Raw genomic sequence first — 13813 nt, 5'->3', positions numbered from 1 at the left:
CAAGAATTTTGCTAAAAAGTATTTGTACGAGAACACTTATTTTCCCCAAAAAAAAACCTTTGAAAAAATATTTTAAATATCTAATCCCTTTTAAATATTTAATATGGTCTCGTCCCAACGTTAAAAGTCTTTTTGAATTATTTTATTTTTTTCCATAAAAAAAAGAAAATAAATAAAACAAGCAAGAAACAATGAGGAACAATAAAACCTTCCGCTAGCCCAAGAGAGAGCTTGGAAGACTCGTTTGGTATCTTCTCGCGGGGCTAAGCGGCGGCGGCGGCGGCAGTGGCAGTGAGGAACGATGTCTCGCCAAGCGTCGAAGCTGGTCGGATCCCTGGCCTCCAAGATCTTCGCGAACCCCGCGCCCGTCGTCCCCTCCTCCCCGCTATCCCGCCACTTCGCGGCGGCGCCCCCTGCGCCGGCGGTCTTTGTCGACAAGAACACCCGCGTCATCTGCCAGGGCATCACCGGCAAGAACGGCACCTTCCACAGCGAGCAGGCCATCGAGTACGGCACCAAGATGGTGAGCCCGCCGCCTGAACCCTCCTCTTCTTCTGGAAAGGGCTTGGTGTGGATTGCTGTTGCCTTCTTGATGTCTTCTGTGGGCCTTGTTGTTTTCTTGGCGTCTTCCGTGGACTTCTGTCGAGTCGGACCTGTATCTTGATTTCCGGTTTCCTCGTCCTTGCCAAAAGATCTGCTTATTTCATCTGCTCTAGTCAGTTCGATGTGCGTTTCATCTTTATGGTTGGGTTGCTTATTTCGATTCTAATTGATCTTTCTGTTGGGGTGTGGGTTTCGTGAATGACTTATAATTATTGATGCGTAACCCTTGTTGAGGTGTAACCCTTTTGCGAGCGGGGGTTATATGTGTTTCCTTTAGAATTGGGGATCTATTTGCTGGAAGTCAATGTTCTTAGAGAACAATATGACTAATCTTTTGAAGATGAGAGAAACGTTGTTTCTTGAGGCTAATGTATTTGGTACGAGGGGATTCGAGTGAGTTGTTTGTCGAGGAAACTTCTTTAATGAGAAAGAAAGATAAGGAGGTTCCACCAGAGTTCTTGGAGGGTAGGAATCCCATGTAGGAAAGATGGCTTGTCTGCCCCCTGTTTTCTCCCTCTTATACGTTGCTTTGTTGTTATATTTCTGTCCCTATGGTATCACAATTGTGATCTGCAATATTAGCTGCTGAACATTTTCAACCTTAATATAAGCATTAAGAGATGGGAACATTTTAAAGAAAATCTAAGGTACATTGTAAGATATTTCACATTGTTGAGTGAAACAACAACAGGAAGCCATAAGGGCTCAACTATATCATGCTGTCGAATATAAAGATACGTTATTAAGAATCTCAGAAAACTAGAAAAGAAAATGGATCATGGGATTTTTAAATCCCCATATGGATCCACATCGGTTTGTTCTGAGGTTGTATCCATCTGGTCCTGAAGCTTTTTGAGGGTCATCCCTTGGCCTGACTCTGCTAGAAGTTGAACTTAACTGATCATAACCTGTTTCATTTTATTTGGCTGACTTCAACCAGTTCCATCAGAGTCTGGCCAATTTTTAATCATTTTCTACTCGTTCTGATCACTTCAATAAGTGTGCCAGCCACTGATTATTCATAATCTCAATCATTTAAAACAATCAACCGTTTCAGCTAGTTTTGACTGTTTCTTGCCAGTCCCTGTCGAGATAATTTATTCTGTGGTAATGATGTAGAGTCTCAGACCTTTGAAGTGTAGTTGCAAAAAAAGACCAATTTCTGCTATGTACTTGCCCTTTTCTATCATTTTGTGAGGTAGCTGGATCATGGAAACTTCTTTTTTTTTTTTTCCCCAAGATTCTTTTCGTTCCTTTTCTTCTTTTCACAATAAGTTTTGCTGTTCTGTAAATATGATAAAACATAAATGATGTTTTGTCTTTATTGAGAAAGGATGGTTAACTTTGTTTTGAGAATTTATTCTCTTTGGTTTAGGTTGGCGGAGTGACACCCAAGAAAGGTGGAACAGAACACTTAGGTCTTCCAGTATTCAATACTGTTTCTGAAGCGAAGGCTGAAACAAAAGCTAATGCATCAGTTATTTATGTTCCCCCACCATTTGCTGCTGCCGCAATTATGGAGGCATTGGAAGCTGAGTTAGATCTTGTTGTATGCGTTACCGAAGGAATTCCTCAGCATGACATGGTATCTATCATATTGTTATTGCTCCTATTTATTCATCTTGTACACATGCTTTATCTTATTTCTTATTTTTGTTACTTCAAGTAAAAGTTAGTGATATGTACATCAATTAGCATAAAATATCTCATGTTTTGTTTTTGTAGCCCTTCATTTTAATACAGCTTAGTGAAAGAAAACAGAAGTGTAGGAAGTGTACAATGATTAAAGGGCTACTTTCTTGGTGGCACCCCTAGTTATGGAATCGTCATTCTGAATTGTGAGGGAACCAGAAAAAAAAAAAAAGAATACAACCAACGAGAATCGGGTGAAAAATGAAACCATACCTACCTCTATGTGAAATTCCCTTCAACATTCTCCTCCGGCCTTAGCTTCTACTGGAGGTTGCAGCAGTTAGTGAAGCCACATGTGAGGCAGCAGCTGGAAGCTTTTGAAACCGTCACTATGAAACTAATGCCTCTTTATTCAAATGGTGTATGTCTTGGTTAATTATTATCCAAGTTGGACCAGTCTGACTCTGTTACAGGAAATGTTGGTTGAATATATTTATCAGAGTTGCCGAATGCAGACTGAAACCCCTCTAATCTGGCTACCGCTGTGTGTATGCTTGAGGATTTCCATTAAAATTAGTACAGAACTGTTGAAATTAAAATGGTGCATTGAGCATTCTGGTAAAGCATGTTTTATAATACCAGCACATCCACCAGTCTGATTATTGACTAATATGAGACTTGTAAACAAAAGATAAATGTTTGATTGAAACCTCTGAAGGAGTTGGGAAGCCATAGAAATAAAAGATTTTCAGAGAGAGAAAATGGAGAGAAGTTTCAAATTGAGAAAAGCAATAAAGATGGAATCTATTTTTCTTTTGCTGCAAACAAGCACATCCTCATGATTATGGTTTGTTTGACTGTTTTAATTTTAACCTTTGGTTCAGTTCCCAGGCCACAAGTAACATTAGTGGTCTCCAAATTGTTTCACTATCGTGGTTTAGATAGATAGTTCAATGTGCTGCGTACTTTGTGGGTTTTGATGTTATCTGAGAAATTGATATGTATTTTGATGATATTCTATACTAGTGAATTCCCAATGGCATTTGAATGTTAGGTGCGAGTAAAAGCTGCACTTGACAAGCAGTCAAAAACTCGATTGATTGGACCTAATTGCCCTGGCATCATCAAGCCTGGAGAATGCAAAATTGGAATAATGCCTGGATATATCCACAAGCCAGGACGAGTTGGGATTGTTTCTCGATCTGGTACCTTGACTTATGAAGCGGTATGGTAGTTTCTTATTCTAAATGTAAAACATCAAGGACATCTTGTTTAGTAAATACGATTTTATCTTCTAATTGCAGGTCTTTCAAACAACTGCTGTTGGTCTAGGACAGTCCACTTGTGTAGGAATTGGTGGAGACCCCTTCAATGGAACAAATTTTGTTGATTGCCTAAGAAAATTCCTTGAAGATCCTCAGACTGAAGGTAACCCGAGGGCCTGGCAGAAACTTGTAGTGGCTTCTTGATTATATACTTATCGGATTCATGAATTCTGAGTTGTACGCTACATTATCCTGTTAAGGTAGTCTTGTTGTAATTTTTTTTGTATTAAACTGTTGCTTCTTTTACCAAATCCTGGGCACAAGGGAGCTGCATTTTCTAACATACAATTGTTGTTATTGATCTAAACACCATGTGAAAAATTTATCTACTTCTATTTCGTTTAGAGGAGACCACTTGGATTCCGTATATGTGCCCATGGTATTAATTGGACAGTTATTATCTGAACCAAATATTTCAAACAAAAATAACCTCGACTTCTGAGCAAAACAAACATGTTTTATTATGTCAAAAATTAAGCGTCTGGTGAATGTTACTGAAGTAATGGTTACCTGTTGGTTGTTTGTGTTTGTTACTTGTGTGTGACTAGCTAAAGTGCATGTGCACATGTACATATGCCTACTGAAAGATTTGAAGTAATTATGATTCTGTAAAGGTTATTTATATAATTTTATAGAAATTTTATTTACACACTGTAAAATATTGATACATGAACATGTATTTACATAATATTCTGCTTGATGATTTTGCAACTGTTTGGATTTTTCCTTTTAGCAGTTGTGTGTAAATAGTTCTTCTACCAGAACCAACGCCCCTCTTATGTGGTTGCAACTTTAATATGTGCCTTGCAAGCATGTGATAGCATAGTCTTCTACTAATGCTGCCTGTATGACTTGCATTTTAGGTATTGTTCTTATAGGAGAGATTGGAGGAACTGCAGAAGAGGATGCTGCTGCACTAATACAGGCATGTAAAAATAGCGATTGCATTTATACACAAACCATGACATTAATGTATCATGAGTGATCCTGTATGTGTTGACATTGGCATAGTCGAGTATTATGAATTCTGTATGTCTGGAAACCAAATGCTAGTTCATGCTCAAGTGCATCCTTAGATTAGTGGTGATATGTGTATTTCAACAAATTGTTCTAGTGGTTAGAGTTATTACCATTATTCTTGTATCATGTGTATTTTTTTGCGTCTTTTTAGAAACCATATTTATTGTTATTTGTTGTAATCGAGAAACATTTCATTGTCAATATATAAGCTGCACAGACGTTCAAATGATTCTTGTGATTAATAAGGACCATGCTTCTTAAGCATGTCGAATGGAATACTGCCTCTTTGTTAATTTACATGTTTTTCTTGTATTGCATGCCCACATGATCGTTATGTAGTTATTCCTTGTATGTTGCTTTGTTTGTTACTCTAGAGGTATTTTATTCATAGATTAATGTCAGATATTTTCATATATCAAGATGCATATGCATGCCAATAGACTTGTTATATAACGTCCAACACATTCCTTGTCCTGAAAATTCTTGAATGTTAGCAGTGACAGTTAACCTGATTAAATTCACTGTTAAATTGGTCCAACCTACGCGAAGCCCAATGCATCAATTTATTTTGTCATCATGCATGGTCTGAATTAGCAAATTATATGAATATTAGGTTGCATTTTAATTTTATATTGTAAGTTCTGGTAGTGAGAGCAATTCATGATAATGTTGTTTATTGGTTATATGCACTAAATAATTACTTTCCAAGCTTGTGATCTCTTGGTATGTCTTGTATCTTCTGAGTTATTGGTTGTAGTCTCAATTCATATTTGCGGTAGTGTCGCTCATATTGAGTGCCTACTATGTACAGTGACTTCTTGTAGTTATTGCACATTCCCTTGCCATCCCATTCCATTTTTCATTTATCATCAATCATGTTGATGATCATCTTTCTATTGCCAGTATGTCTGTTCTGCAGTTGTAATCAGCATATGTAATGATCATATGAAATTTAAGGTAACAAGCAACCAATAACAAGTTGTTGTGAATTCCAAGATGCTCATATTTACTTTATAGTTTGTGATATGATTGATGTAAACAAAAAAGTAAGAAAAACAATATGATTGATGTATGTTTTATATTGTATTCCTTCTGAAATAACAGGAAAGTAAAACTGAGAAGCCAGTTGTTGCATTTATAGCTGGACTTACAGCACCACCAGGTCGCCGTATGGGTCATGCTGGAGGTGTGTACATCATCTCCTATGTAACTTTAAGCTATTTTCCTGCTACAAATGTGTTATTTGCAAGTGACAGAGAACATAATTTCTGACATAAACACCAGGCTAGTTATGATTTGGACCATAAGTCACGACGTATTTTTTTCTTGGTCTTATTGCTTTCACTTACTAACATCTGTTTTTCTTTTTTTGTTTATTAAGCAAACAGTTTTATTCTACACTGGAGTGGCTTCCATAACCGACTGTATATATACACATGTAGCTCTTCTAGCACACACATACCATGCCGTAAATATAATAGTCTTCAAAAGTTCCCTGTTACTATGTGTATCTTACACACACATCAAAAGAAACTTTGTCCTTTTAAAATTTTATATTTCTAATCACCAACCTTTTGAAGATCAATGCCTTCTGAAAATACTGTGTTTGAAGATGACAAATAGTAGCAGCTAACATGGATTTCCTCGTATTGTCCACCGATAGATCAGACTAACTGGGACACTAAGGCTTTGTTGTTGTGCACCAATAGCTTAGACCCCATAATTGACAAAGGAGCAGTGCAGTTCCTGTTCTAAATATGTTTCTCTTTATATTTCTAATCACCAACCTTTTGAAGATCAATGCCTTCTGAAAATACTGTGTTTGAAGATGACAAATAGTAGCAGCTAACATGGATTTTCTCGTATTGTCCACCGATAGATCAGACTAACTGGGACACTAAGGCTTTGTTGTTGTCCACCAATAGCTTAGACCCCATAACTGGGACACTATTGTTGTTGTGCACCAATAGCTTAGACACTCATGGGACATACGCTGTATATTTTCACTCTTTTTCTGGCAATAAGTGCACCGATCCTGAAGCAAGATTTCTTCTTTTGTCAACCTATACTGTGTTAACAGCTACACTTTTCTGACAATTAAGTATTGGCTCTTGAAGCTCTCACTGAATTAAGTGCACAACAAAATTACTTTCTATTAGTTACCATTAATTGATATAAGTCATGCATTTCTTGATAGCTTTCTCTTATGGCTGGTGCAGCAATTGTGTCTGGTGGGAAGGGTACAGCACAAGATAAAATCAAAACCCTCCGAGAGGCAGGTGTAACGGTGGTAGAGTCCCCAGCCAAGATCGGTGTAGCTATGCTGGATGTTTTTAAGCAACGGCGACTTGTAGATTAGAGGTCACACTAACTAAGCTGCGCATCATTGCTGCTTTAAGTGTTCTTAATTTAAATGTCTGGATGTGCGGTCAACAGAGCCATCATCTCAAAATTTTTTCCCCACACAGTTGTTGATCGATTGCTTTTTTTTCTTATTTTTTTTTGCCGCAAGGTCTGTTCAATAATGACAAAACTGTACACACACCTTATGTTTTGCTTCCGAATTAAATTTCCAGTATTAATGCTGTGTTCTGTTTTCTGGTCTACAAAGATGGTATGCTTCCATGATTGTTCTTAGGGTTAAAGTCTATATTAATCATTGTGGTTTTAGTCATGGATTATTTAAGTTTTTATAATTTTTTAATCTAAAATAATTTTTATAATTTTAAAAACATAACATATAAGTTTTTCTTTTGAGTTAATAGACATTAGAATTTATTTATATGATATGTTAATTTATAATAAATTATTAATATTATATATATAAGATTATTTATTATATTTTTAAAAATATAAGGATTATTTTAGATACGAATAAACTGTAAGGGTTTAAGTGATCCATAAAAATCATAGGGATTAAAATAAATCTTAATATATTTTTAATTTTAAATTATATATTATTATATTGATGATTTATTGTGAATCAGCATATCATGTATATCTAAGTAGATTTTAATATTTATTAATTCAAAATTGATGAAAAGAATTTATATATTATATTTTTTAAAATATAAAAATTATTTTAGATATGAATAAATTATAAATCTATGACTAAAATCAGAAAGATTAAAATAAATCTAAACTCTCCATTAACCAAATAAATCATTTTTATTAAGCAAAAAAAAGAGGGAAAGGAAAGAAAATAACGTCTACAACTTTCGCTTTTCTTTATGACGCTAGAAAGATATGTGATCTTATAACATACAATTTAAAGGACATTGTATGTAGATAACAATGATTCAAGGGTTTATGTGTAAAAGTTGACCAAATTATTACCTACCGTGCATCCTTTCCTTCACCCGTCGTCTCCGATCTCTTCCTAGGGTTTCCAGTGGGCTCATGGCAAGTACCTTTCGATCTCTTCTGATTCCTCTTCTCTTCGCCCTTAACATGCGATCGATTCTTTTTTTCTCTTCTGGTTTGCTCCGTGGCTGATTTGATTCTTTTTTTTTTTCCCAAAGGAAATTATTTGATCTTGCTGTGGTACCAGAAGTGGTGTAATCTTGGATATCTAGGTCGATCTGTTGCTTTCTTGAGCATCTTGAACGTTTGTTTCTTGAATTATGCGAACTTCATGGGCAGATGCAGTTGCGACGGCCGACAGCTCGGCGGCCGCGACTAGCGCTTCCCCCAGCAACGTTGCCGCCGTCTCCGTCGCGCCCTCTCGCGGTGGTGGCCGTGCTGCCTACGTCCCTCCCCATCTCCGCAACCGTCAGTCGTCTTCTGAGTCCCCCGCGCCGTCTCCTGCCGCGGGTCCTTCGGGTGCTGGACAGCCGCCTGCCTTCGCTGCCCCCTCGCCTGCTGGTGGAAGCCGCTGGGGCGGTGGCCCCATCCGTGACGTCGGTCGTCCTGGTTCCGCCGGAGGCAGAGGTGGAGGCGGTGGCCGACACTCAAGAATTGGTGGGTGGGACCGGAGGGAGCGCGAGGCTAACCCTTTTTCTAACGATGATGATACGACTGAGGCCGATTTTGATAGTCAGGAGAATTCCGGGATCAATTTTGATGCCTACGAGGACATCCCTGTCGAGACCAGCGGTGAGAATGTGCCCCCGCCTGTAAACACATTCGCCGAGATTGATTTGGGTGATGCACTGAATGAGAATATTAGACGGTGCAAGTATGTTAAGCCAACCCCTGTCCAGCGTCATGCAATCCCAATTTCCCTTGGAGGGAGGGATCTCATGGCCTGTGCTCAGACTGGGTCTGGAAAGACTGCGGCTTTCTGCTTCCCGATAATAAGTGGGATCATGAGAGGGCCATCTGGACCAAGGCAAAGGGGATCAAGAACCGTCTATCCTCTCGCACTGATTTTGTCGCCTACCCGCGAGCTCTCTGTCCAAGTATGCTTCAGCCTTAAATTTTCTTTAATCCTTTTTATGTGGACACCCTGTCTTTTTCAGTGGTTCCATGATGATTAATATTTTTCTTATGTATATATGTACTTTTTATTTTATTGGTGTCTGTTTTTGGTACCTTAGATACATGAGGAGGCTAGGAAATTTGCTTATCAGACTGGTGTCAGGGTGGTTGTTGCTTATGGTGGAGCTCCAATCAATCAGCAGGTACTTATTTCATCTTTTGTGTTAAAGATTTGCCTATGCTGTTCTACTGTCTGATTGTTATCACTCCAAGGCTTACTAATCATAGATAACAAGTGTTCACACTGTTGTTTCTTTCTGAAATTTGTGTGTGTTCATTTATTCCTCGAATAAAAAAATTAAGATTTGATATATTCGATGAAGTTTGAATCACACTGACCTTTAGGGTACTTACCAATTTAAAAAATCTTTGCACAAGGATCACCTAATCATGATCTACTGGAAAGTGTATGGTAGCCATAATTAATCAAATGAAATCATCTGAATGAGGTAGAACTTTTTTGTCTTCACAAATATGGGTCCCTTTTTTATTGGTTGATATTTTAGTTGGTCAGACAAGGTCCTTATTAGGTCCTAAAGGTCCCATATTGACATACTATGGGACAACAAAAATACGCAAGTGTTGAGTACTTGCGTACTATAGGAAGTAGACAACTGGAAGATGAGGGAAAGGGAAGTGGGATCAAACATACTGAGAGAAAGAACGGAAAGGGTAGAAAAGGACAACACACAGTGAGGAGAAGAATAAGATGGCTGATTTTTTAACACATACGTGAAAATGTGGCTTTAAGTGCTTTTCTTCCCTGTACATGATCACAAATTAATGTTCGTGATGATATTTGGTGCTAATTCTCAAATAGAGCTTCCTATTTAATATTTTATATTAGACTTGCCTTTTCTCATTAAACATAAATATTGTTGGGTAACAAGGGACATTAGGTATCATTTCTTTTTTCCTGTCATCATTCATCCGGGTTGTGCCTCTTTCACTGATCATACATATTTGCAGTTGCGGGACTTGGAAAGGGGTGTTGAGATTCTTGTGGCAACTCCTGGCCGTCTGGTAGATTTGCTTGAGCGAGCTCGAGTATCATTGCAACATATTAGATATTTGGCACTAGATGAGGCCGATAGAATGCTTGATATGGGCTTTGAGCCACAAATTAGGAGAATTGTTGAACAAATGGACATGCCTCCACGAGGTCAAAGGCAGACTATGCTGTTCAGTGCCACATTTCCAAAGGAGATACAGGTTGGCCTTCCTCTTTGTTAAACAATGATTTGTCGAGGCACCAAGTGATGGTGATCTTTTATGTTTATTGTGAATGTGTTCTTGTTATACATGGCGATCATCTGTAGTTTGGGTTGGTGCTAAACTTTGTTACACATTAAGAATTTAGTTTTTGATTCAGATGCTCAACATGACAGAAATTTGAACTGCAGAGTATTTCCATAGTCTTCAGGACACATTTGCATGATATTCTTTTTCAAATATTTTTTACTGAAATTGTATATCTCACAAAATTTATGTGATAATGTAAGCTCAATTTCATGAGAAAAATATTAATTATGTCATTACATTAGGAGTAAAGTTCTGTATATGCATTGTATCTGTAGTTTTATTATATTTTAAACACTTTCATGATATGGAAGCATTGCTGGTGGTTTTCATTGCTGGATAGATAATTTGTTTTAGGTAAAAAGGACAGAGCAGTTAGGAATAATCACTTTTTAATGGTTTGGTAACTAACTTTATGGACAATGTGGAGGGAGCAATGAAAAGTTACTGGGTTATAAAAGAGTTAGCACATTTGTTATTAAAAATATCTTTGACCTAGAATTGCTTGATAGGAGGTGATAATTCAGAGTAGAATGAAATTATTTATACAGTTTTTGATGGAAGAGATTGTAAGACAGAGTAAATTCAATATTAGCTGCAATTTGGAACTCCCATGTTGATGTCACATGATTGGAGAGTTTAGCACAAATTACGATTACTTAATGGAACTTGTTCTGTATAAATGTGTTTGTCGGTCATTGGTTTATTTCCTGGATCTTCAGCCTTGCCATGCGTTTCTTGTTGGCCTATATTGTTTCTCCTTTCTTGTGTTTAGCAATTATTGAGCTCCAAAGTATATTTTCACTGTAAGGTTAGTAAGGTTTCTTGTTGACCTATACCATCATGCTGTTCCCATTTTCTTTAAGCAATTATTTGAATATGCTTACAGTGACAAATCTAATTTACACAGAGATTGGCTTCTGATTTTCTTAATAATTACATCTTTCTCGCTGTTGGAAGAGTTGGTTCTAGTACTGATTTGATTGTCCAGAGAGTGGAGTTTGTACCTGAGTCAGACAAAAGAAGCTACCTTATGGACCTTCTTCATGGCCAAAGAGATACGGGTGTCCATGGAAAGGTAAGGCAAAGCCTGTTTCAAAGGTATTTTTTGGCTCTACCAACTTCTGTCAACTTATGTTTAAGTGTTTATTTTGTGTATAAGGTATAAGGTCCTTGGGTCGTCTTTGTTTCTGTAAATATATTCCTTGGTGATGTTTTATGGTTCCATAAATCTGTTTTTTATAATGATTGAATTTTCACTTTAATCGCCACAGCAAGCACTCACTTTGGTCTTTGTGGAGACAAAAAGAGGAGCTGATTCATTGGAACACTGGCTGTGTATGAATGGGTTTCCTGCAACTACTATTCATGGGGATAGGACTCAGCAGGTAGGTAAATCTATTATTACTTGAAAGATCAAGTTAATTTGTCTTGTTAGCTCAGTTTTTTATTTTTATTTTTTTTTGGATGTCTAATTTGTCCTGCCTTTGATCCAGTAAGTGTCTTTACTGTCTTTATTGCCTGTCTTTATATATATATATATATATATATATATATATATATATATATATATATATATATATAGTTTGATTATGAGAGTTGTTGCATGTTGATACAGCATATGGTATATACTAGGTGGTCTACCGAGTGAGCAAATATATGCGGCTGCATAAGCTGCTAACTAAAGACTATAGTGTCTCATCTACTTTCAACCTCCAAAGATGTCAAAATCTGATCCTTGTGATTGACCTTTATGAAGTTTCTTTACTAAGTTTCGTTTCATAAAAGGAAGCCAAATTTTGAGCTTTATCATTTCTTTACTGATTGGTTCTCGTGTTTAACAAATTGGGGAATTAAACTTTTGTATGAATCTCAACAAATTGAATATCCTCGTGTTTGAAATTAATCATGAAAATAACTGAAGAGGACATCCAAGTTGATCATGATCTGATAACATATCAGTTACCTTTTGTGTGTTGGCGTAACTCTAGTTTACTGACTCATGATATTGATTTGGCTAATTATGCTGAGGGGTTGATGGATGATATGACATGCAATTTTAAAATACAGATTATTGTCCATTGAGATGTCGAACTTCAAATATGTAAAAAAGTATGCATGCACTATCGATGGGCGTGAACCTTCTTACAGGTGAACTGACTGATATTGTGCTCCATGTTGGGATTTACAGCAGTTGTTCCAGAAGTATAAACTGGTGCTCACTTGAAATTATTGCATTGCTACCACAATAAATCTTCACTATGGTTCTTTCTTGTTATGTTTTTGTTTTGGGAAGTGTTTTATTGACAAATTGTATGTGCACTTTTAGGAAAGAGAGCATGCTCTGAGATCTTTTAAGAGTGGCGCAACTCCGATTCTAGTTGCAACTGACGTAGCAGCCCGTGGGCTGGACATACCCAATGTGGCACATGTTATAAATTTTGATCTCCCCAATGATATCGACGACTATGTACACCGTATTGGAAGGACCGGCAGAGCTGGAAAGACAGGTAGAGCCACTGCTTTCTTCAACGAGAGCAATTCATCTTTGGCAAGGGCATTGACAGAACTTATGCAAGAATCAAACCAGGAGGTACCAGATTGGCTTGCTCGCTTTTCCACAGCTCATTCTTATGGTGGCAGTGGCAGACACCGGAGAACCGGTGGAGCCCGCTTTGGTGGTCGTGACTTCAGGAGAGACTCCACCTTTAGCAGGGGTGGCGGTGGAGATTACGGATATGGAGGAGGGTCCTATGGGGCATCCCCAGGATACAGTGGCAGTTCAGTGGCGACAAGCGCGTGGGATTAGTGTCCGTATAGTTCTCCAACCAGCATAGCTTTAGTCCTCCTTTCTTTCTAGGAAGATATTTTTGATAGGCTTCTACACGATAATAGGATTCATGTAGTTGGTAATTTTCTCCCGGCCATGTTTTCTGCTCATTCACTATTCTCCCCTCTAATTGGTTCCCCACTGCAGGGCTTATCCTCACTACAATTAACCAATTAATTGTTAGATTTTGGTAGGGCTTATCCTCGGTTTCTTAATTGTTGTTTGTTTCTCTTTATGTTTTGGGCTGTGTTTGTCAGGTGGTAAGTGAGAGAGAGAGAGAGGGGGGTTTGTTTTTTCTTTAATGATTCCTTTTGATTGAACTTTGTATAAAGCAACTAATTAAGTGACGAGGGGAGGTAATAAGAGGGAAAGTGGTGGCATGCAAGAGAGTTGGAAACCATAAGTGTGTGTTCATGATAGATGGTGTTATTGTTAGAATTAGTTTAGGAAAACTTTTATGAAAGGGAGCTTTCGAATATCCTTTGGGAGTACTCGTGCTAAAGTTTTTATGGCGTTATTGTTTCTCACGGTCGCATGCATGCCTTTGCCTGAGAAATGTGTATGTAGTAAGACGTTGGCTAGGTGGTGTAGAGGATTGATTCATCATCTGCAGCATTTGCCAGTC

General features: G+C 37.7%; 2 protein-coding genes across 2 annotated transcripts; both read left to right on the top strand.

Annotated features, from left to right (window-relative positions):
• Positions 1–208: 208 nt before the first annotated feature.
• On the top strand, positions 209–7172 carry LOC135587867 (succinate--CoA ligase [ADP-forming] subunit alpha, mitochondrial-like). Its single transcript, XM_065079691.1, has 7 exons — positions 209–523; positions 1979–2188; positions 3290–3460; positions 3540–3663; positions 4424–4485; positions 5685–5766; positions 6800–7172. Exons 1-7 carry the CDS (start codon positions 302–304, stop codon positions 6937–6939), a joined length of 1011 nt encoding a protein of 336 aa, XP_064935763.1. The 5' UTR covers positions 209–301; the 3' UTR covers positions 6940–7172.
• A 706-nt stretch (positions 7173–7878) lies between these two features.
• Positions 7879–13403, top strand: LOC135587866 (DEAD-box ATP-dependent RNA helicase 37-like). The gene is made up of 7 exons (XM_065079689.1): positions 7879–7982; positions 8102–8980; positions 9119–9202; positions 10029–10271; positions 11269–11436; positions 11633–11746; positions 12688–13403. Exons 2-7 carry the CDS (start codon positions 8204–8206, stop codon positions 13165–13167), a joined length of 1866 nt encoding a protein of 621 aa, XP_064935761.1. The 5' UTR covers positions 7879–7982; positions 8102–8203; the 3' UTR covers positions 13168–13403.
• Positions 13404–13813: the final 410 nt, after the last annotated feature.

The sequence above is a fragment of the Musa acuminata genome, chromosome BXJ1-8, assembly GCF_036884655.1.
Source record: "Musa acuminata AAA Group cultivar baxijiao chromosome BXJ1-8, Cavendish_Baxijiao_AAA, whole genome shotgun sequence".
Lineage (NCBI taxonomy): Eukaryota > Viridiplantae > Streptophyta > Magnoliopsida > Zingiberales > Musaceae > Musa > Musa acuminata.
Note: the sequence above shows the minus strand (reverse complement) of the source record. Positions and strands in the feature narration are given on the sequence as shown.